Raw genomic sequence first — 23,395 nt, 5'->3', positions numbered from 1 at the left:
TTTACTGATTTTGAATAACAGTGACCTTAACTGTCGTTCTTTAGAGGAGCAGAACCTCAACTAGTGTAGAATGACAATCATATTCTGCTGGTTAGAATCTGGTCCAAACACCAATATTCCAGAAGATAGAAAACCTCAGTTTAATATCATCCTTTTGTAAAGATTCTGTCATGATAAAAAACCAATATGATCTAGTGCATAGTAACAGTGATCTCCTCCCTTCAAAGCTGTCCCTGGGGAAAAAAAAGAGCTTTAGGAAACATGTTCATTTCCTGCAATAAGTAGTCATTTAATTAAAGAACAAAAGTAACAGGAATCAAAAATGCTTGCAGCTGTGATTCTGTTAGACATTATATAAAAAAAGAATGAAATTATAATACATTAAATTAGTTTTTAGATCATGAACTTAAGTGTTTTACAAACTAATTGTGGTAAGTTCAAAATGTCTTGTCAACATAATACTGAATGACAGTGTGTCATGTCCATTTATGTCAGAGGCCTTGGAATGGTAAAGCCTGTACATGCACAACATCTCCTCTTCCAAGATAGACTGCAAAACAGTTTAAAACAAGTGTTGAAGGAGAGTAGTAGTTCTTTCAAGTAGCTTTACTTCAGTCTTTTTCAGCAGATCATCCCACTCCACAGGCCATCTCTCTTCTGACTTCAGAGCAGAGTACAGCTCTGGTGCTTCTTTCTGTCCATAAGTGCTGCAGACTTCAGCTGCAGAGTCCTTCTTCCACATAAACATCAAGGTAGCCTGAACTGAACTTTAGGGAAAGACTTATATATTCCCTGATGTGAGTTCAGCAGCAATATCAAAAAGTAAAGACAGATTCTTCTCAGAAGAAAATTTCTATGGCCTGTGAAATCTAGGAGAAATAAGAGAGATGTTTTAAACCGCTTTGAATTTTCTAATATTGTATAATTTTAAAAAGATTTAAAAGATGTTTAAAGGTACAGTAACAGTATTAAAGAACAGCAACTTTAATTCTTAACATTCACCAGCACAGTTCCACACGTGTGCCATGATGGTAGTGCAGTTATAGTCCTTAGGGCCCAGTTTGACCAGTTCGCAGTTACCTGGGAGTGCAAATGCAAATATAGGTATGGAGTTGATTTTGGTTTTATTTCCTTTTAGGAATTCAGCCACAGTTTGTCATTGGTAGAAATATTCTTTATTGTGCAGTGACTTTGTTATTTTTCTAACAGGTAAGCAATGTTGAGCTGATGCTTTGGAGAATACAAAGGACATACGGTTGGTTTAATGTACGATGGTATTAAAAGTCTGTCTGGAATAAATACACTCTTGCTCTGTAGGCTTTTTCTTTGATTGAAGTATGTAATTGAAGTCCCAATGATTTGTAATGCCTTAGCACTGATCGTAAAGTGTGAGCTTGTTTACTCCTAATATCCTAAACAAATTTCAAAATATATTTTTACAATCTACTTAAATTCCAGAGGTACACATTCTCTCATTGAAGGTATCTCACTTTCAGACTTAAACTGCAGCCATCCCGTTCCCCCCCGCCCATATTTAATTCTGTCAATGCAGTGATGACTCTGTAATGTTAAAAGAGCCATGACAACTGCATGAACAGTCTAGAATTATACAGCTACAGCATGTAGATCAATGACCATCTTTTCACTGAGCATCCAAAGCTTACTGGAGCTGGAATTCATTGCATTCAGAACTAAGTATGGCACCATGGGCCCAGGTGTGGCTGAAGGGAGCCTTCCAGAGCACCAGACTGCACATGAAGTTCCCTAGTATAGTGTTAAGCAACTTATTTTAGCAGCATGCACACCTGAGGATGCTTACAGCCATGGCAAGAGTACACTGTGCTCCCAGCAGCTCCAAAAATTGTGTTTTAAGAGCAATTGGACTTGCTCAAGGGATGTAATGGAGATTGTAGGAACCAACTGATTGCTTTTTCAATTTTTCTCTAACAAGGTCTTTTTGCAAGTAACGACACCTGTGGAATCAGCCTCTCATATTTTTTCCCCACTTAGAAAAGGGAGATGAATGTTTTCATGCATGTTTAAGCATGGTACCTGTCAGCAGTGCTGGCACATGAAGCAAGCACTGCAGTGACTAGGTTCATGTTGGCCTGACCGCTTGGGCAGTGACAGGACTCAAAATCAGTCCTCCCTCCTGGGCTCTCCACTGCTATTAAGTGTGCTTGGGGGCGCTGCCATCCTGGCAGTAGCAACTGGACCGGCATGCAAGGGCTATTGAATTCATTAGAACAAATCCCACTAGAACTAATTATTACTTCCAGCCATTATATATGTCTTGTTACAGTGTGTAGAATTTGATATCTCTTAGCAGGGAAGTTGCAATGTTTGTGATAATGAGGTTGCAGAATCCAGTACATTTAATTCAAAAACCTTTCTATGGCGTATTGTTTGTCTGTTTAAAAAAATCTTTTTTTTTTTTCTTTTATTTCATACATTTAATTTTTTGTCATAGCTTTTGAATGTTCAGTGCAAAGAATGCAAGCTGAGTGATGTTCTGGAGAAGCTCTGTGGGCTTCTCTGTACATGCTTATCAAAGCAAAACTAAAACAGAGAAGCCAGGTTCAGAGCAAGAAAAGAAATATTTCCATTTTTATTTTAAAACAAAGTTTCCTTTGCATAGTCGTCTCCCACATCCAGCATATAAGAGTAAAATCTACAGCTTTGGGACTCAAGCAGACTGGGTTTAGCAGGCAATGGAAATAAATAGCTGGAAAACTGACCTTGTCAAATGTTTGCTTGATGCATGTACCTCCATTTCATTACTTTTGTATTCATTTAGCTCTTTCCTAATTGCTGCCTAGGAATTGCAAATAGAAGAAAGTTAACAATTTTGTGAAGTATAAGTGTGGTAAAATACCAGACTTGCAGAGCAGAACAGGAGTTTTCTAAAGAACTAATAGGTCTTGGGTATAGCAAAGGAAGATGTCATTTTAATTATGTCAGTACCTTATCTGCTGCTGATAGTCTTGTCCATGGTTTATCTGCTCGCCTGTCATAGTCCTGTGCTTTTGCCACTTCCACGTAATCACTGAATCGAATCAGGATCTTTCTGTCTCTTAGTTCATCAACTGTAGGTCTCTGGTTAAGCTGTATTAAATAGTTTTGTAAAACAAGCAGTGTTAATAACAAACATCTCAACAAAATGTGCAATGTTTTCTGCTTCCCATCTTAGCTTAGTGTGCTAAGCCCTAACCCTTGGAAATTCCAGGGAAATACTCAGTCCTTCGGAGGACAGTTAGAAAAGTAATAATGGTTTAAATGGAGTTGTGGGCTATAGCACAGTGGTTTTATAACGGACAAAAGAGGAAAATATTTTACCCTGGATTTTGATAAAGTGTATTTACAATATGTAAAGGAATCATGATGAATTGATTATGGTTTATGTATAACGTCACACACTGTAGGGGTTTTCTACTACAGTCAGCAGCAGATTGTGTGAGATTTTCAGGACTGGACCCATTGTAAGAATTTTGATTTGGCTTTTCCAAGTTATCAGCATATTTGGCTTATCATTCCAGTAGGGATTCCTATGAACAGAACAGCAGATCTAGTTCTGATTCTGGGAGTACCTTAAATGCAAAGAGCAATCTATTGTGGGAGCACACCTGGTGCTCAGCAGGGAGTCAGCTCTGCTCCTGATTGCTGCAGAAAGTGAAGTAGTCCTTTTCCAGCAGTATAGCTGCAAAAATACCCAGTGTGCAAGCAAACATCCCTTTTCTGACTTAAACTTTATATGTAAATATTCTACTAAGTCTCATGTAGCTGAGATAAGGTAAATACTTTTATAATTCGTATTACCCAATGCTCAGTCACTGCTGAGGAGGATGTCTGTTAAAGGAGGCTTTGTGTAATAATGACCTCTGTGACTGGTTGATGCTATATCAGTTTTGATAAGTTTCTAGAAACAACGGAAGGTATTGCAGGATCTTACCTTTCTTGTCAGTCTCTGTTTGATTTCTCTCCTTTCTTCCTGTTCTGTTTGATCATTTCGTTCTGTAAAGAATATAAGAGAGAGATGACTTTCCACATGAGGAGGTTGGTATTTTCTAAAGTTCCAGGCAATAAAAAATGAAAGCACAGAAATATTAGTAGCTGATTCTTAGTTATGTGTTTTGTTAGTTCAGTACATCTCTTTGGCTCTTTGTCAGAATATCTAGTAACCTCTGTAGTGACAATGTCCTGATGTCAGTATCAGCTTTTCCTAAAGTCAGCTCCAGTGAGATTTAATAACAGCAGCCACACCAACTCTCCAGCTATATATACTTTAGAAGGAAAATCAAAATATTTCATAGTTAATCACAATTTTTTCCTTCTCCATATTGCTGGAGCCACTCATTGCTGTTACATGCTGAAAAGATTTATTGCAGCAGCTCCAGGGAAAGTGTGTGCTTTCCTGTATAACCTTATTCTGAGGTGACATCTTTAGATGGTCACACTGTCACAGTAGTTATCTCACACCTGCATGCTTTTTCTCATTGTTATTTGGGATATGCCACTGACATTAGAACCTCTTTATCCTCACAGGGTTTGCTTTTGTAGCATCGTTCCACTCTAACCTAAGGCAGACTGCTTTTGTGTGTTGTGCTTATTAACATTCAGGCCGTGATAACTCCTCCACCCAGGGTCTAAAAATAGACCAGAGTGCTGTAACACTGTGTGAAATATATCCTTTGCCTTAGGAAACGACTTAATGGCGTCTCTATTTCTCGTACTATCTGTTACTAAATTAAGGTGTGAGTCTGTGACCTGAAAAAAGCTGAAGACCTAGAGAAAAATGTAGCCATTGTGGGATTCTCTAGATACGACTGTGACTATGTAGATATGTACACCACTTGCATGAGATATTTCCAGTGTTAAAGCACACATGTGATTTTTAATATGCCTTGAAAAAACACTAGAAGTGCAGATGAGTTTCCAAAATGATATTTTTAGTAATGAAGGATTTTTCTGCCTTATTTTTAGGCTCATTAGATTACACTGAAGTGCAATTGTAAGTATCTATTTAAAATAACACATCAGTGCATAGCTACAACTGGCTATAGTAGAAATGTAAATCAAATGAATCTAAAATGCTATAATGTGCTGTATTACAATTTGGTGGCAAGGCACACAAATGTAAAAGAGAATAGGATAGCTAAAATGAGTGCTTTGTCAGGGATAAGCAGCTATTGAAGTCTGGAATGTTTAAAAAGAGAACAGGCTTTAAAAAGTAGAGTGCATTCTACGATGCAAGAAATTACTAATATGTTTCATTCGGGTTTAATTCACCCCTTTTAAAACAGATATTCTTATCTATATATTTTATTCAGAGATCTTTCTGTGGTGTAGGCCCTTTTTAAGGTATGACTGTAATATGCACTGAGAGAATTCCTAAAGCAAACCTACAAGGACACATTTGTGATAAAAAATGCTTTTCCAAATACAGTAAACATGTTTTAGTGACCTAATTTGATGAGAGATGCACCCAGGGTCAGTGCTTATACCCAGCTCCAAGAAGTAATAACAAAAAAATAGTTCTTTTAGACAAAGATAACCCAAAATTTGATAGGAAATGCTAGCAAGGGCATTATAAAATTTGGGTGTTATTACAGAGGCAAACCAGAGAGGCTTTTCCCATCAATATCATTCTGCCTCTGCTCAGAGGGCTGGTTTCGTAAATCTCGGTGGAGAGACGCTCCCAGTCACGAAGTATCGTGCAGTGCTGTAACTCATTTTGCTGCTCTCTGAGTTGCTCAGGGAACTCTTGGCTGTTCATGGCACTAAACCAGTTGCTGCTGTTAAGAAGGAACCAGGGATTGTACAGTGTGAGTTACGAGATGCTGTCTTTTCCCATGTGAACACCAGCTTTCTGATGAATGCAGGACGAACACGTGTGACTACCTGGGCTGTGACAGTTCATGTGCTTTTCATGTTTGTGGTAAACCAGTGGTAGTTAAAGGACTTAGAAGATCCACAACATTGTAGGGAAGCATTGACTTTAAGTTTGCTTTTTAAGTATTACTTTTATCTGCAAAACATCTTCCTAAGGGAGACAAGAAGTCACTTCTTTTAATCTTCCCAAGATTTGTTTTAGAATAAGACAGTAATTGCACTCAGGCACTTGCAATGTGCTTCTTATTGGACAGAGTTGTTCAAATGTGAATTATTAGTTCTTACAGCAGCTTTGGTGTAGCATTGCTTCTGTTAGCAGTATGTATGGGGAACATCAAAAATGTTAGGAAACTAAGAACCCAACTGTACAAACTTTTACAACCTGGAGGAGGTTGCTGTGATTTAACGAAGGGCATTTCTACCCTACTTGTAATAAAAGGAAACTATTAATTTCTAAATTCACTCAAAAATGAGATTAGAGTTGTTGCATCTGTCCAGCCTTTTAAGATGACAGCTGACGTAAGTAAGTGATGGCTGTTGTTCTTTACAAGATACTCTTTACAAGATACTTAGCTCTTTATATAGTGGAAGGGGTAAATAATATAGAAGTGTTTCTGATCTCAGCTGAACCTGTGCAAAGCCTGAGCCTGGAATGAAGTCAGTAAATGTGCTCCATGCTGGGAGCTCTTTAAATGAGATCCAAATCTAAACCAGCATGTTTAGCTAGCATTCAGGAAATATCTTTAATTCTGCTTTATCTTCTTTCTGCTTTATCTCTCTCTAAGCTCATTATATGAATGTATTCAAACTTTTTTTATTATTAAAGCTGGTCAGTGTAACCCAGATTAAGGATGTAACCAGCACACTTCAAAAAGTAAACAGACAGGAACAGATTATTTCAGTGGAGATCAGCTCTTCCTTAGCCAGGAAAAAACCCAAAGAAACAGGATTTCAGAGATCTTGGGTACTGACTTTTGAAAATCTGGCCCCACATATTTCAGAATCTTGGGTTACTGTTGTTTCTTGTCTCTCTGGTAGAAGACAGATGAAGCTAGGCCAAGTTCCGTTCACATTTGCAAAGCATCTATCCTTTTCCCCATCTATCTATGCACATGTGAGACATCTAATTTTACCATGTTCATTGTATGCATTGGAACAGTGCTGAAAATAACAATAAGTATACTGTGGAGCTCCTTTGTGTTAAAACTGAAATGAAATAATGAAATCTCCAATAACTTCAGTGGCAAGAGCATAAGGCTTTTACTATGAACTACCAAGAAAGTTCTGAGACATTAAATTTTAGGTGACAAATATAGATAACTTTTTTCCTAGTGATTTACAATCACATGAAATATGAATCAAATAGCAGGGGCAGTACTGCTTGTAAGGCAAACTTATGTGGGTTTATGTTTTATGCTTGTTTAATGAGAAACAAACTATTTACATTACTCTGGTTTTAATCTTTCAACACTAAATAGACCATGAAAATAACAGAAGCAAGATACTTTTCCTTTAAGCAGATGGTCTCCCCCTTCCTCCTGTCTGAGACCCATAATGGAGACAATTCCAAAGCTCTCCCTCACCTTCTCCTCACAAGATTCCCAGCACTTCTGAGGAAAGGGATGATGTTCACCACTTGTTTGATCCCCAAGCCAGAACACAGATCTTTAGGCAGAGTTGCACATTTCTGCCTTGTGTTTATTTGAGAGATATAGAGAACATTTCCGTGTGGCAGTATCTGTACAGGCCTGGAACTGTCCCTCTACTAGTATCTCAGAATGAGTTGTCTTTGGGAAGCTCTCTAATGATATGAACAAATGTACTTGTTAGGAGAATAGCACCTCTGCAGGGATGCTTTCTGTATTCACTTCAGCCTTGGGGGTATTCCCTGTATGTACAGTTTGCCATGACCGTCCATGTCTTGAAAAATGTCAGTCCAATTCCCTCTGCACTGTGTGACACTAGGATTGTATTCCTCTTAGACATCCCTAACAGTGTAATCAGAATGAAAATAGCTTGAAAGGCTACATTTGAACCAGTCACTCTTTTCTATACTAAATCGCATGCCTTTATCAAGTTGTAAATTCTGAATCCTGCAGTATTTGAAACGCAGGACATGTGGAAAACTGAAACTTTTAGGTACAGAAAGTAATCCTAGTCAATTAATTTGTCTATTTAAAAATACTGTGTTCTAGAAATGCAGCCACTGGTTCCAGCAAACACATATAAAATACTTTATGAAAAAAAAATAATACTCACGTTTAAGTATATTTCTTCTTTCTAGCTCCTCTACAGCAGGTCTTTGGCTGAGTCGCCTGCGGAAAAACACCAAAATCACATTTTGTACCATGTCTGTCCTTTGGAAAGTCTGCAGTATTCTGAGTTCTGGTTAGTGTTTTCCTCAGGGAGGGGACTACAAAATCCCTCTCCAGTACTCAAGAAGGAAAAAAAAGCACAAGAATCCTGACACTAGAATGCTTTCTTGTGTTATTTTCCCAAATGTCAGCAATGCAGGTAGAAGTTCTCCTCTAGTTTGCTCTGCTGTCAGTGAAGTGCTTCCTCAGAATGTGCATCCTTTTCACCATACTTTCCAGACAGTCAGTTGGAACCAGTTAAATTCACTCTTGAGAGGGTATTTAAGGTGGTTATCAAATGAGTTTCACAGTGATCTTCTGTAGCTATCACTGCCTCTCCCTTTTAATCTCAGGTAGCAGTGGGCTCCTTTTTCTCTAGTAACACCAGTGGTGCATCCTGACAAAATGCAGACTTGCCAGAATAAAGCTTTCCTGTGGTTTCCCGAGTACACATCTAACAGACCAATCCAGCAGCTCTCCTCCTGCCTGCTGAATAAAAATTCGTGTGCTGCTCACAGCCTCATGCTGTCTGAACGGAATGTCTTATGCAGTTTCACCTCCCCTTTTCAGTAGTGCTGCTTCAGGATTGAGTCTTCAAATCATATGACCAGTGCCACGGCGATTTTATTCTGCATACTAAATGAGACATCCCCACAAGACACTGCTAATATCTGCAGAGAATCTCAGGTAATTGAACCCCTCCCTTTGGCAGACACACACACACACACACTGCATTTGCCATCTTTCATGTAATAATCCAGCAAGCAGATTGGAAAGAGTTTATGATGCTTTCTGGCCCGCATCCTGGCAACGTTAAGGATTCTCATCATCTCGCCTCCAGCAGATGTTGCCAAGCCAGAGATGGAGTTACAAAGAAATACTCAGAGCAGGGACCACACTGCAAACGCCTGCTGCAGTAGTCATCCTTCTACTGAGTATAGGAAATAAAGGAATGATTATAAGGTAATGCTGTAACAAGATCTACATTTTACCTGCATGGAGACACTGTTACCAGGCTGTAAAAAAACGTAAAAGTACCTGATTCTAATTCCTCCTTGTTCTGTAAGCCTTAACTCTGTTTTTATTATCAGACCAACAGCCCAAATTATAAATGCAACTCCTTACCCTTTTTTAATCAAGTTCCCTGAGATCCCTGGGAAAGCTTTCAGCTTTGGCGACAGGAAAGCATCACAACTGCTATACCAGATTCACACCAACAGAAAACTTATATGATGATCTCTTGTGCTTAGAAACACCCACAGCCTAACTCTCATTCTTCCTACCTAACATTTTGGATCACTTAAAGGTTTTCTCCTGGTCTCTGGATTTCTCTTTGGAGTAATGGGTCGGATACTCCAGCAGTGGATGTTGCAATAGTCCAAAGTGAAACAGGAATGGTGCTAAAATGCCGTACTAAAGGCTTTAAACATGTATTTTCAATTCCTGTTACCCCTGGACTCCTTCTTCACTCATTCCCCTTTATGCCTCAGAAATGATACAAGTCTCTCTAGGTTTTGTTGGAAGAGATGAATGTGCATTTTATAATATAAATCAGAGAAGAATGACTTACTGGGAGAGTTTATCTGCAAATGAAATGTCCACCCGACCTGCTGCTCACATGCTGCTCTCTCAAACCATTCTTAATTACAGCCCTTCCATGTGAGATTTATAGATTCTCCCAGAATCTGTACATTTGACTTCAGAGGCCTCTTTCAAACTGGGGGATTAAAAGCCTATAAGAAGTGATTAACACAGTATGAGAATGCCTATGTATATGAATGCTCTTTGTGTATAGACATGTATAAATATATATAGTTATGTATGATGGTTAATTGTTTAAAAACTTATTTCCCTTCTGGCTTTGACAAATACATGGTAGGTGCCCAGAGACAATATATTTCTGTGCACATCCTCAGCTTTACCCACAACAGAAGGAAAAGGTGCAGATACACACCGGCATATAAATACACACAGAAGGCATTGGGTTTTTTCCCAAGTTTTTCAGACATAGGGACCACACTTCCAAGCTTTTTGTCATAATTGTGAAATCAGATGTGCAATTTCTTCAAAACAAATTTGTAACACGATTTCAGGAAGCTGGGAGCAGATTCAGGATCAAACAACAGGAAGTGGCAACACTACTGACTGTTGCTTCCAAGGTATTTCTGTTCACTAGAAGCCTCCCGGTGTCCAGAACCCGCTTTGTTCACTTTCTCTGTGGTGAGAGCTGTGCTGCACGGTGGCTGGGCTCTGGGCAAAGGGTTTGTGAAGGACTCCAGCGGCCTCCGCTGATGGCTGCTAGTGGTAGTGAGGGGAAGCAGCAGTGAGCAGCGAGGGCTGGGGAGGCACACGTTCCTGATGAGTAAATCAGGATGTGAGAGGCCCTTTTGCAGGAGCGTCTCTTGCACGTCCAGAGAGCAGTATGCCCGCTTGTAGAACGTGCTGCCTCACCTGACCGTCCATCAAGGCAAGAAACTGCTTGCTGCTGAGTGTTCAGTGTGGGAGCAGAGCCTGTCCTGCCCGAGCTGCTTTGGGTGGATGGAGGAGGCTGCTTCATCACCCACGGGGGGCTCCGCAGCCCTCAGCTTCCCCAGAAGGGGACTCTCAGTCCCCCTTGCCACTGCCAGCTTCCCTCAGAACACCTACAAGAGGGCTTGGAGCGAGATAAAGACAGACCCATTTCTGAGGGCTCTGGTCAGATCAGTGCACGAGGGAAAGCGGCCCTGTCAAAAACACCTGTGCCTCCTGAAGGGAGCTTGTGAGTAAGAAGCTATTTCAGGTGACTTCATGCTTCTGCTTAGACGAGCTGTTTTGTGGGCACCATGGGCTCTGCATGCTCTCCTGCATCTCTGTTTTGGATGTTTATTCCCTGAAGCTGTTAAACATGAGCTCCTACCTCTGACAAAACCAGAAAGTGCCCCATGTGCATTGAGCTCAGTGTGTTCCCTCAGGAGGTGGCCATCCGGCCCTGCAGAGAGGCAGCGCCATGGCCTCGGGAAGCATGGCCTGGAGAAATGGCGGCCGCTCTCCTCACACCCTTGATGGGGAGCACGGGCCAGGAAGCAGGGACTGAGACACTAAGGCTCTAGGGAGGGGATGCTCAACTCTCCTGTGTTTAAAGGAAACAAACTCCAGCTGAATAATGATTATCAGCAGATTGCATCACAGCAGGGGAGTTGGTGTGTGATCCCAGAGGATGAACCAGGCACCTGGTGTGAAGGAGCCTTTGTGAAGGCTAAAACATGAGCCCTCCATGGACTGTAGGTGATCTCCAAAAGCTTTGCACAGAGAGGACTCCGTGTTTCAGAGCTGCAGGCCATTTTGAAGCAGAGTCCTGGCTCATTTCCTGTGGGTTCACAAAGCTCCTGCACCTGAAGGTGGGTGGTGGTATGGCTCCACCTGGGGCTTCCCTGCCTGCTTGAAGGTCTGAGGTCGGCATGAGGCTCCAGCACTACTTGGACGTGGACGTGGGCAGGTGAGTCCTGTGCTTTCCATTTCTGTTGCTTTTTCCATCTAGAGAATCAGTTCAGTATGGGACTTACCTCAGTAAAGTAAGCCCAGCTGGGAGGACTAACATAGCATACAACTTCTGTTGTGTCACAGCAATGGTTTCTTTTTAGTTGACTTTAATTTTTGATACCTATTTCTTGCTTTGAGAAAAACATCCAATTAATGCTGTTGTGTTCTTGGGTGATATGAAAATCTAGGTTTGGGTATTTTTGTACTATCTGCTGAGGTAGGAGTGTTCTCTGAGCAGCTCTGAAGGGACAGCCATTTCTGCAAGGGTCTTGAATCTTTCTTGAAAGCTCTGAAGTAACTTAAAGGCAAGTCCCACCTCTGTCTAGATTCCCTGTGGTGAAAATGCACAGACTGTGACTGATATTGCCAAGGTCCCATGTTAAGTGTATCCGCTCCAGGAATTTGCTTCCCCATTATCTTAAACCAAGAGATGCCAACAGCAGAAGTAAGCGGAGCTGGACTGGCAGCGCCTCAGCCCAGGGAGGGGGACTCGGGTAAACCAAGCAGAAATTGAGGCACCAGTGTGGCTTCCCTGTAAATAGGCTTTGGTACAGTTCAGAGAGAGTTTGCTGTACATGTGTTAGTGATGCCCCGAGATTGGGTAGAGACCAAAGTCTGCGTGTTTTCTCACAATGCTAAAGCCGTCTCCATACATTGGTGGGGATGATACAACACTACAGGGACAGCTATTTTTAAGTTCAGAAAAAATAAGTTTTTGTGGCTAATGTTGTTCTGTGCAAAGCAAGCAAAATCTTCAAGCACCACATGTTCTTCAGCTGTTTGCAGTTTGGGGGGTGTTCTGGGGATATTTTCAGATTACATTTAGAATGTTTTCTGCAGTAATTTGGGTTCAGAAAGACAACTGGATAAACTTATATGCTGCCATCTCTCAGAAGCCAAAGGCTTTGCCTGCTCCCATGTCCTTGGCAGTGTTACTCCGAGGGTTGGAGGCACAGGTCACTGCAGGGTAGCTCAGTCACCTGTGGTTCCCCCAGAGAACACCCTGCAGGTATAGCCATGTGCACTCTTGGTCTTGGAGTACTTCAGGTGCTGACAGTCTGCACATGGCCTCAAGGTTATTTTCTCCATGCAATGTGCACATGGGTCTGCTGTGATGTGCACAAGGGCTCCATGCTGGTTCTGAGGGGGGCAATAAATCTATGCATGTCTGGTGGTTTCCCTTGACGTACACGTGTGGTTTATAACTGTAGCAAAACAGGCTGCCCAGGGAATAATAAGTGCTGCCCCTACCAGCCCCATGGGTGGGGAGGTTTCTGCTGGCTGGTCTGGTGGAGCAAACTGCAGCCCTCTGCCAGGAGGGCCTGTTTTGAGGTCCTGCTAACTAACATGTTTGACACATGCACAAGTACACATGCCAGAGTTAGCTTCAAGGGGGAAGCCACTAATTGCTCATCTCTCTGGAGCAAGGGCACATGCTGATGAGCTCAACGACTCTTACATGTGCCTGTAACTCCTGAGCAATGGATCAATATTTACTTCATGCAGCCAGATTGTCTCCTTCACTTTCAAGGGAATTAATGTTGTGGACCAGCATTACACCAAAGTTGATAGCACTGGACTGTTACAGGTGACTCTGAGCCCTCAGCAGCCTGAGGATTTGCACGTCGCTAGGATCCCAAGGTCTGCTATCAGACGGGCAATGCATCAATACATCCTGCAAGCTGAGGTGCTGCCAAGTTCTCTGTCCTCATAGCTCACCTTAGCAGTGTCTCCTTCATCTGGCTTGGGAACTGCATCTCAGCAAAGCCACAGCAAGCTGTGGGCTTTCAGGCACAGGCACAGAACAGCTGATGAGACACAAATTTGAACAGCCCACCTATATGCATAGGGGCTAGGCTGACTTCCCACACCTCAGTCAGTCCTTCCTTTCAAGCTCCTCTTACCAGCCTGCAGTATCACCTGCCTGTCAGACCCTACCTAGTGTTCAGCAGAATCCAGGGCAGAAAAGCTCATGTACTTGGTTCATGGGGTTTCTTATCTGTCCCCAAAATGTGTTCCTTTGTTTCCCAAATATTGCATAGATTCTGTTGACAGTATGTGTATATACGATTGTCATAAAACTGGTTTTCTTATGGATTTGTAGCTGAAGCCAAAAGACATACTTTGGAATCCTGATTCTGCTTTTACTTAGTTAGAGCCATGTGATTCTGATAATCCTCTGTGAGGGGAGGGATAGACTGGGTAGACTTGGACACGTGCATGTGCCTGTGGACTCCGGACTGACAAGTGAGCAATCAATCCAGCTTTCAGTAAATGAGCTGTAGCCAGCAGCAATTGCATTGATTGTCTCTTGTGACAGGTAGTTTTGCAGCTAGAGTTGGGAAGGGGGTGGGGAGGATTCCTTTCCCAGGAGAGCTCCAGTCCAGGCAAGGGGAGAGGAAATGGGAGTGCCTTGTGCTTGCTTCTCATAAACCAGCTTGTGTCTGCTGCCTGTCAGGAGGCAAAGGCTCTGCCTCTTAAATTGGCATCTCTATTGCCAGAACATCATGTTCAATTCAACAAGAAGTTTATTTTCATCCTTCCTATAAGTAGCTGTGATGAGGACATGTGCCAGGGCTTTGAGTCACCCACATGCTGCACTGTGGCAGTGCAGTACTACTGGCAATGTACAATTATGGGTAGTAGTAAATTCTTGGTAGGAGGGAGTTGCCTTTTACAGTCTGTGCAAAATTAGAAGGCAGACACTGAGACACAAACTTGTTTTACCCCAAGGTAATTCTGGAGCACGTAAGAAGTGGTAGCTGAGTGATGTGCCAGCATTTCCCATAACAGGGAAAGAGTAGTTGCTGCCATTCTTTGATAGAGCAATATGACAAAGGGGAGATGGTACAGTAGATTTTGTGAGTTGCATGCAAAAACTTTTACTTTCAGTGCCCAATATTTGTGTCTATGTTCCTCCATAGTCTATTTCTTGCATCCAATTAAGAAAACTACCTTTGGGTGTCCAGTAAAAGATGCTGGATAAATGCAGAGGCTGTGTATGTTGCCTTAATTACGTATCTTACTCGTTTGTTTGGCCTTTAGTTCTGGCTGGATTTTCAAGGCTTGAAATCAGCAAGAGTTTCAGTTAATTATGTTGTCACTCATTTGCCAGGCAATTACAGTTGTCCATCATTATAATTTCTGCGATATAAGCCCTGCAATTAGGAGTTCAGATTTCAGCTGGAATAAATACTACATACTTGCCCAGGGTGACCCTTGTATCATAACCCACTGTCCATGAATGACCTACATCCTTGTGACAGGTTTGCTATTGCAGAGTGTTACTTGGTGATAATCACTGTGTGGGCTGAAATATACCAACAGAGCTAGGATCTAATTATGTGAGAGGATTCAGATGGAGAAGGCTTTACGGTAATCACTGTTTTCACCACCTGTGAAAGCCCCACTGCATTTGACCTTTGGTTTCATAGTTTTTTCCATGTGTGAGGAAGAAAGGCCAAACACAGCTGGAGAGCCTCTCAGTTCAAAGGCCTGCTGCAAAGCTCAGTGAAGATACTGAGCATCCTTCCATCACCTTCAGGAGACTTTTGCTTTCATACCTCTCTCAACGTGCAGTTAAGGGCTCTTGGAGGATGTTGTGGCACATTCCAGGACTGGCATAATATAAGGGTTTCCATTTTCAGTTGAGCTGTTAGTTAATATACAAGAACTAATGTGTCTACATTAGGATGTAAATGTAATAGCTGCTTACTTCAGAACAGGAGCTTTCTGCTCTCCCTTCCCTCTGCTCCCCCACTCTGTGGTTTAACAGAGCTGTTACATAGTGGACCTCTCCTGTTTGTAGGAGAATTACAATATTTAGTCATTAGCATGTCAAAAGTACAATCAATTATTCAACCAAAGACATGCTCTTTTGGTAGCAGTGTCAGCATGAGCAGCTCTCCTTACTCTTGCTTCTGCTTTGCCTTGCAGCTGGGCAAAGGTCTGGTTTGGGGAATACATTCAAGCTAAAAATAGCTCAGCAAGAAAAACTGCTGAAAGAACATGTTCTTCAGATAACAGCACGAGTGGTGCAGGCTCCCAGCACAGCTCCTCTGCTGAAGGCTGACGAGGGCTCAAGGCTGCATATTAAAGTATATGTTGAAAGGTCTTTCAGGTGAAACCATCTGCTGGTTATGACCTGGGTCACACTCTGCAGGTCACTGAAAATGGTTAATAATGTTTCATTACAAAGTAAGAGATTATTTATATTTTTTATTTTTTTTTTAATCTCTGAAGCAAGAGTAAAACCCTGGAGCCGTGTGTTCCCAGAGGAAAAAACCCAACAATGCTACATATCTCTGATTTAGGCAAATTCAGAACATTGTGGGCTTGATGCTTCAGGACAAGCAAACAAGAGGAATCATATAATTCCCATGGCTTTAGTTCTATCCTATTGTGTATGTATTACCATTATATTATTTTAAATAAAGGCATCTGCCACTGCTGAAATCATAGTAAAATCAACTCTGATAGAAACTGCTTCAGCAACAGCAGGCACTGCTAGTCAATCACTAGCAGACCAGAAGCAAACCTGTGCTCAGTGGTGGGGACTGCCACTTTACTGAGACAATACTCCTAGTAAAACAGTTGTACATATCATTCCCCAGAAGTATGCAAAAAGAAACAAAAAAGAAGTTAGGTTTTAGCTTCACTATACAAATGATGCCTAATACAGTGCCTGTGCTTGATCTCCTGCAGGGAGCTGAGGCTGGCTTCCCAGCCAGCCCTGACCCTGTGAGAAATGAAGTGTCTGTAGGCTTATGACTCAACTTCCCGGGCAGCCAGGAACACAATTTCAGCCACTGCAGTCAGAGAGAACAGGGACAGGAGAGCAGAAAGACATGCCAGTTGGACTGTAGCACTAGCTGCATTTCAGAGCCCCTCAAACAGAGATGCAGTACATGGATGGAAGCATCCAAAAGGTCCTGAATTGAGCTAGGATGTTCCTTGTTGCACAGCTAGCATTAAGATCCTGCAATACCGTCCACTTAACCTATAAATAGTTGGTCCTACTAACAGATGCCACTGCAGTTGTACAACTGTGGGATTTGGGTCACTGGAAGAAACCACAGCTGGATTTGCAGAGAGCAGACAAAGAAATATTGGTATGCATAGCTTGTCAGCCTGCCTCTGCTGGCTGTATGTAAATTCTCCCTCACCCCCTCATTTAAAGAAAAATAATTTGGGAATGGCTGTTCTTGCTCTGGATACAAACTGCTGAGAGTTTCACCATGAGATGTGAGCTCTGGAGAAGTTACTTCTCTATTCCCTGTAACCTGTATTGGTATATAAAGGACCCTTTGGCAATCTGTGAAGTTACAGATAAACGCCTGCAGGCATATTTGCCACTGCAAAGTGTTGCATAAAGCAATAGCAAGGATTTACCCCCGAGCCGGTGGTATCAAGCTGTGTGAGCCTACTAACCCAGCAGGGTCAAACCCTAGCAGGAGAGGGCATGCTGCTGCACTTTGCAGACTGGTTGGAATGTCAGGCTTCGTGCCAAGGGACAGCTTCTTCATTACTGAAGTCAGTCAAGGAAAGTGGAGCACTTTCTTGGCTTTGTGTAATCCCCAAAAGGAAAAAAAAAAACCCTAAATGATAGTGATTCCTAAAGTTGCAAATTCTTCTGGGACAGACAGTCCTGGCTGGGACCATATGTATGACTGCACACCTGCTATCAAATTGCAGGAATCTCTCTGGGAACACTCTTCCTGGCAACACAAGTACTCTCTAGTTCTTGCCTGTCACTCACCCACACAGCATCTCCAAAAGGATGGGATATCCCTGCCTTCAGATAGCATATCACCATCTGTTGTACTATTTTCTGTTTCTCTTGTGCATGCTATTGTTAGCCCAGTATTTTTCAGCACACAGCTAGACCAACAGTTTGCCCTCATGCTGTTATTAACCAAGGCTGGCCAGCCTTTGCCCACAGCATGTTCTGAATCCTGCTTCTTTATTGCATTCCTATTTTTTTTTTTTTTTAATATTTTGGGTTATTTGTTGATTTTTCAATGCAAAGAGAGTTCCCGCTATCAGCATTCAGAGTGAAATGAGAGATTTCACTGCCAACTTGGAGATGTGGCCCAGCACCCTGCAGGAGTGCGAGTCCCCTGGTCACAACAGGAATAATCATCTGTGGTCTAGTTGTTTCACCAGCAGATCTCTGCAGAGCTGGTCTATAGGGTTATCCCTATCATACAGAATAGGAAAATGTGGCAAAGTGTCTTGGCTGAAAAACCAGGCTTGCAGACACACCAGGAATTTATTAATTTCCCACTGCAAATAGCATTTCAGTGATTATGTTTTCCTTTGGTTTTAAATTGGGCTGAGGGAGGAGTATGACTTGTCACTTGATGCCACAAAGTGTGACACTGAGCGTTACCAACAGGCTAACCTACATGTAAATGCAGAGCGGATTTGAATTCAAAAACATCCTCATATTCTGTCTAATCTTCCCTAAAGCTTTCTGTGACCCTCCTTAGTTCCATTTAGGATCCTGTGTTTAGTTCTGGTGGTGTAAATCCAAATAGCGGTTGCTGGCAAATTTCAGTCAGGACAGAAAATTCTGACCTTTTGAAATCTGGGTTGAATAAACATAAGAATTTAATTATGTAACATTTGCTGTTGACCTGAGCATTTGGTTTTGATATTACTGCTATGATTTGTTGTGATACAACATACATTGTCTTTTACTGTCAAAGTACAAGACTGTGAAAACCTTTGTGATCTCTCCATGTTCTTGGGAAAGGATTCGATTTTAAGGAGACACATGTGTCTCCTTAGAGTTGCTTTCTGACTGCTAGGATAAGAGTAATTTAAGCACAGCAGTGTAAGGTGAGAGTAACTTCAAGGCTAGAACAGCCCTTGACTCTCTGCAGATGAGCTCCATCGTACACTGCTTTTCTAAGCTTTGGAGCACGTTTTTTTCATTGCAGCTGTTGCACAGCAAGTCGCAGGTAATCCTGCATTTGAATGCTGGACCTCCAGTCCACCAGCTCGTCCCTGCTAAACTGAGCTTCCCACTCTAATCATCCTTGTAGACCTAAGCTTGATATTTCCACGTCTCTTGTTCACCATTATCTTTTTCCTGTATGTTGTAAACAAGCTGCAAAAGTTTTCTTTAAACTTCATTGCATGATGACTGCAAATATAACTTTAACCACATTAGTAGTGGTTTGATTAAGCTTTACTTAAGGAGGAGGATTTTTCCCCTGTTGGGTGGTATTTGGAAGTACTGTAGCCACTCCCTGTGAGAATTACAATACAAGGCTCAGTGTAGCCTGGCCAGAACATGGCTTTTGCAGACCCCCTCAGATGAGCCTGATCACTTTGCAATAGACCAGCCGTTACCTGGAGAGACTGTTGGGACATCCTGGCTTTTTAGTTGTTTTTAATATGATTTCTGAAAAACTAATGAAGTATTAATTCATTCAGAATTTAATTTGCTTAATGAATATGATCATCTCAAGCAAATGACAACGGTTGCTCATCTGTGAGTCATGTAGTCTTGATTTCTGAGGCCTTTCTTGAACAGTGCGGCAGTGATGGTTTTATCCTGATGTTTGCTCTTGGCCTAGTGGTATTTTACATAATTTTAACAAAATACCTGTCACATCTTTGTACAACAATGCACTAACTAGACTGAAGTAACCTGTTTCTAATGTGATTTAACACTCAGATTTTACCAATACACTGGTTCTTTGAGAAGGTGTGTTTCCTATGTGCCTTGATACACTTCTCTGCATAATTGGACTTTGAACAGAAGGAGGTACCCAACCTCCAGAGGTGTCTGGTTTTTTTCTTATTTCACTGCATAAATGCTTGAGCATGGCTTGATAAATCTGGGAGTCCTTTTTTGTCTTTTGATCTGTTACATGTGACAGCTAAAGAAAAAGATAGTAAATGAGAATGATTTCCAGGGTTAAAAAAAACACTGTGTAGGCTGGAGAGGTCAAAGAAGTGTGCTGACCACTGAAGGTAACTTGCCCTGCTCTGTTTGACCCAAGCAGCTTCCAAGCTACACAAATAACAGGAAAACCCCCACAGGACCTGATTATAGAACTGCAGCTTGCCAGGTGGGCACAGGCAGCAGAATCACAAACATATATCAATAATTAAAATGTAGCCCTAGCTAAGATTGTACAATATCTATTAAACAGTGTTTGATTAAAACCAATGCCCTTCTGTTCCAACCACTTTTTCTTTCCTTCCCCCTCCCTATTTCTTAAATATTTATTTCCTTCATTTTTCACCACCTCTTGCATTCTGTAAGGTTATTTCAGCAAGGTAGAAACTGTGCTAGACTGACTCAGTTTTCCTCTATGAAAGCAGCAAGCCCAAGGCTCTGATTCCTGGGAGGAATTAAGATCTTGAATGAACCAGGCTACAGAAGTTGTTCTCAGAGCCACGGGAGGAAACTGTAGTAACTCAAACAATATTTGGAGCACCAGCAACTGCACTGTATGAATTGCAGTTTCTTTGGATCACATGTGATGAGCCAGTTCTTGGAAGAGAGTTTAAAAACATGCTCAGGTTCTTCATGCAAAGATGACTCCTGACAACACTGCCCCATAAATCAGTGATAACATATTACTATGGTGCTCGCCATACCCCTCGAGGTATGGCCTGTGCAGATGTGACACCACACAATAGGAAAGCTTTTGTGTCTTCCCTTCCCCAGACTAAAAGCCACACTAGAAATTTTGTGGGAGAAGTGAATTCTATCTACTCAGGTGTTCTGCCTGTAATTCCCAGCAACAGTTACAGTGAAACTCCTATATACCCAGTCTGCATATAAATTTGGCTAGGTTTAAAAGTGGGGGACAGAACCAACCCAACACCAAAACTCCCCCTCTCTCTTTTTTGTTCTTATATGCTTTCATATGGCAAGTCAGAAATTGGGTATGTTAAAACTGACAAACTTGCAACTGAAGTGCTTTCTGGCTGAGATTTTGCTCATACCAGTTCATAGCATTTTTTTTGGATATGCAGTGCCCATCCTGTCTTGCTTCTGTTTCAACTACAGTGAAGTAAGTGCTTGGCTTTAAGTGCATAAAACTTGCTTCTTGAATTTCATTAACAGGTCTAAACCAACATGAAAAAATCAAATAATCTCAGTACCACAGTGACTATCCCCACAAAGGGTGTGCTGCCACCGTGAGTGCCTGAATCCCTGCTCAACACTGGGGTTATCAGGAGCTCACAACTGCTGCAGTGCCTTGTTCTGGTCAGGGTTTTGTCATAAAGCAGCACAAAGGGTTGTTGTGATAGCCAGAGCAGCTTTACTGTGGTCCCTATTGATTCAGCTGCGCAAATTAAATTAAAGCAATTTGTTCCTGTAATTACTTGTGCTGCAGATCCAAAGTAGCTTAAGGACCTGAATCACAATCCAGAGTAAGGTGAGGCATTACAGAGCATTATTGGCTTTCTGCAGATTTCCAGGTTGATTTATGGCTGCTTGTCACTGGGCAGGGCTTGGGCTCAGCTTTTTAAGGCACTTGTAGGTGCCTCAGTTCTGAGAGAGGATTTGAGCCTGAACACACGCTGCTATTGGGAGGCGGTTTGGCAGGGCGAAGCAAGTGCACTATTTGCTTCCTGAAAATGTTTTTTCCTTATTTAGTGATATCTGCTTTAGCAGTTTTCCTGTAAGTTTATTCACACAATTATGCTCCCTTGTGGCACCTTACAGCTTTCCGAACCCTGATGCTGTTTTCTATTTCTCGTTTCATATGTGCCACTTATCCCAGAAGATCTATTCCAGGAATTGACTCTGTGTCCCAGAAAAGGCCATCCATATTCCTTTCTCTGTTTACACCTGCTGCTCTGCTCATCCCTTCCCTGCTGTGCATGACCTGCTGCCCTTGCCTTCACTGTGCCTGGAAAACATGTTCGATTATGAATTCATGGCACTGGAGCCAGAGAAGTAGAACAGAGTTGTACAAAGAGTTAGTGTCTTCCCAGAAGACAATCTCTCATCAGCTCTGTCCTGGACATGTGAAAATTTTACTTGTCCCTAGGCAGTTGTATCTACCCTCTGCAATGGCACTTCCCATGTTTGCATGAAGTGAATGCCCAATGTTTAACAGGAGATGCTCACTGAATCCTCAGTGACACAAACCTGCACTGAGAGCAGCTTTGAGTCATGTGCACGTTGTTGAAATCCAAAGCTAACACACAGGACTAAGTCCTCTCTGTTGCAGTCCTTTGTAAATGAATTAGTGTGTTCAAAAATTCTTGCCAAACATGTTGTGGGCTGGTCTGAGACAGCAAATTGCTCTTTCTGGTTCAGCTGCAGATCATGGCTCTTGCCCAGAGCTGCTGGGGTGCTCCATAATTAATTGTGCATGCACTGTGCTTCATTACTGAAGCAACAAGCAACTCTGGTTAAAGAGCTGCTGTCTGGAGGGTTCGTTACAACCAGGGTTTGTTGCTTGCTGACAGGGATTCATTTTAGTGAACTTCATTCTATTTTGCAAGTGTAATATCGAAAAGGGAACACAGGCTCTTCAGTCCTTAAGGGACAAGGTAGTCAAGGTAAAGCACATTGAGATGTACTTGAACCTCTTTTAATACAAGTATTTGAGCTGTGCTGCAGATCCCTTGGACCTGAAAAGCCATGTAAACAGGAGGCTAAACTGATTAATTGTTTGGAGACATTAACATAGCTTGAGCTTTCTCTCTTTCTCCCTGATTTTTGTCCTTGAAGACTGTCTCAGAGTACCTCTGGCAGCAGACACTAAATCTCAGCATCCTTTATTGTAAGACCAATACTGTTTGTCAGTGGGTACAAAACAGGATTTCCAACTGTGTGTTGCTGCTTGACACCAAGGAACAGGGAGTAATAACGCCGATGGAATCCAGACATCTAAATCCTAGAGGCAACTCTAAAAAATCGCAGCTATCACTTGCACCTCCCTTATTTTTCTAATCTTTCCCCCATCCCCTGTAATGTTTTTCTTTACTGTAGCCTGAAAAGCTGAGCCCATAACAGAAAAGGGACAAAAGATTAAGAAAATCCCAAATCCTCACACAGCGCCAGGTTTCAAATGTACTTGGGCACTGTGCAAGCTGTTAATAAAATCCCACTAGCCACATGCAAGTCTCCCACAGCAACCCCCAGCCAGCCCTGCTGCCAGCATCTCCAATTTCTGCTAGTACAGAGCAGGGAGAGCGGGAGACTCCCCTGGCTTGCACACACACCCATGAAATTAAATGCTAGCTCTATATATAGCTCCTGCCTCATGTAGGAGCTGAGGCTTTCACACACTGCCCCGCTGTGCTTGCCAGGGTTATTTTTAGCATTAGTGACAAGGTTACCTGGATTATTCTGCCAAATCAGAATGAAATGCATTGAATTGTATGCAGATAACATCAGAGATGACAGCTGATCTTTTCTTTGTGCCTGCTCCTGCCTTTCTGGCTCTGCAATAAATCTGTGCCGTGTTTTCCTAGCCTTGTGAAATGAGGGCAGTTCCCTGACTTCTAGTTCAGAAAAGTGGGAGTTTAAGCACAGTTGGAGCTTCATCAAAAAACTTGATAATCTCTAGGTGAATATAAGCTTATCTCTAAACTGGGCTCACTTCAATATCTACTTGATTTCTGCATTAGGGCTACTAGTAGTTTGT

At 42.0% G+C, this 23,395-nt stretch overlaps 1 protein-coding gene across 1 annotated transcript in view; it reads right to left on the bottom strand.

Annotated features, from left to right (window-relative positions):
• Positions 1 to 2,232: 2,232 nt before the first annotated feature.
• The window catches only part of PHACTR3 (phosphatase and actin regulator 3), a gene marked incomplete at its 5' end in the record, with an annotated part of 107,090 nt that continues 85,927 nt past the window's right edge, over positions 2,233 to 23,395 (bottom strand). Inside the window, 4 exons of the mRNA XM_080627935.1 lie at positions 2,233 to 2,815; positions 2,965 to 3,105; positions 3,950 to 4,011; positions 8,149 to 8,204. Coding sequence (XP_080484061.1) covers positions 2,702 to 2,815; positions 2,965 to 3,105; positions 3,950 to 4,011; positions 8,149 to 8,204 — 373 coding nt within the window. The 3' untranslated portion in view covers positions 2,233 to 2,701. The remainder of the gene's footprint in view (positions 2,816 to 2,964; positions 3,106 to 3,949; positions 4,012 to 8,148; positions 8,205 to 23,395) is intronic.

Source organism: Psittacula echo (genome assembly GCF_963264785.1).
Source record: "Psittacula echo genome assembly, chromosome: 12".
Classification (NCBI taxonomy): Eukaryota; Metazoa; Chordata; class Aves; order Psittaciformes; family Psittacidae; genus Psittacula; species Psittacula echo.
Note: the sequence above shows the minus strand (reverse complement) of the source record. Positions and strands in the feature narration are given on the sequence as shown.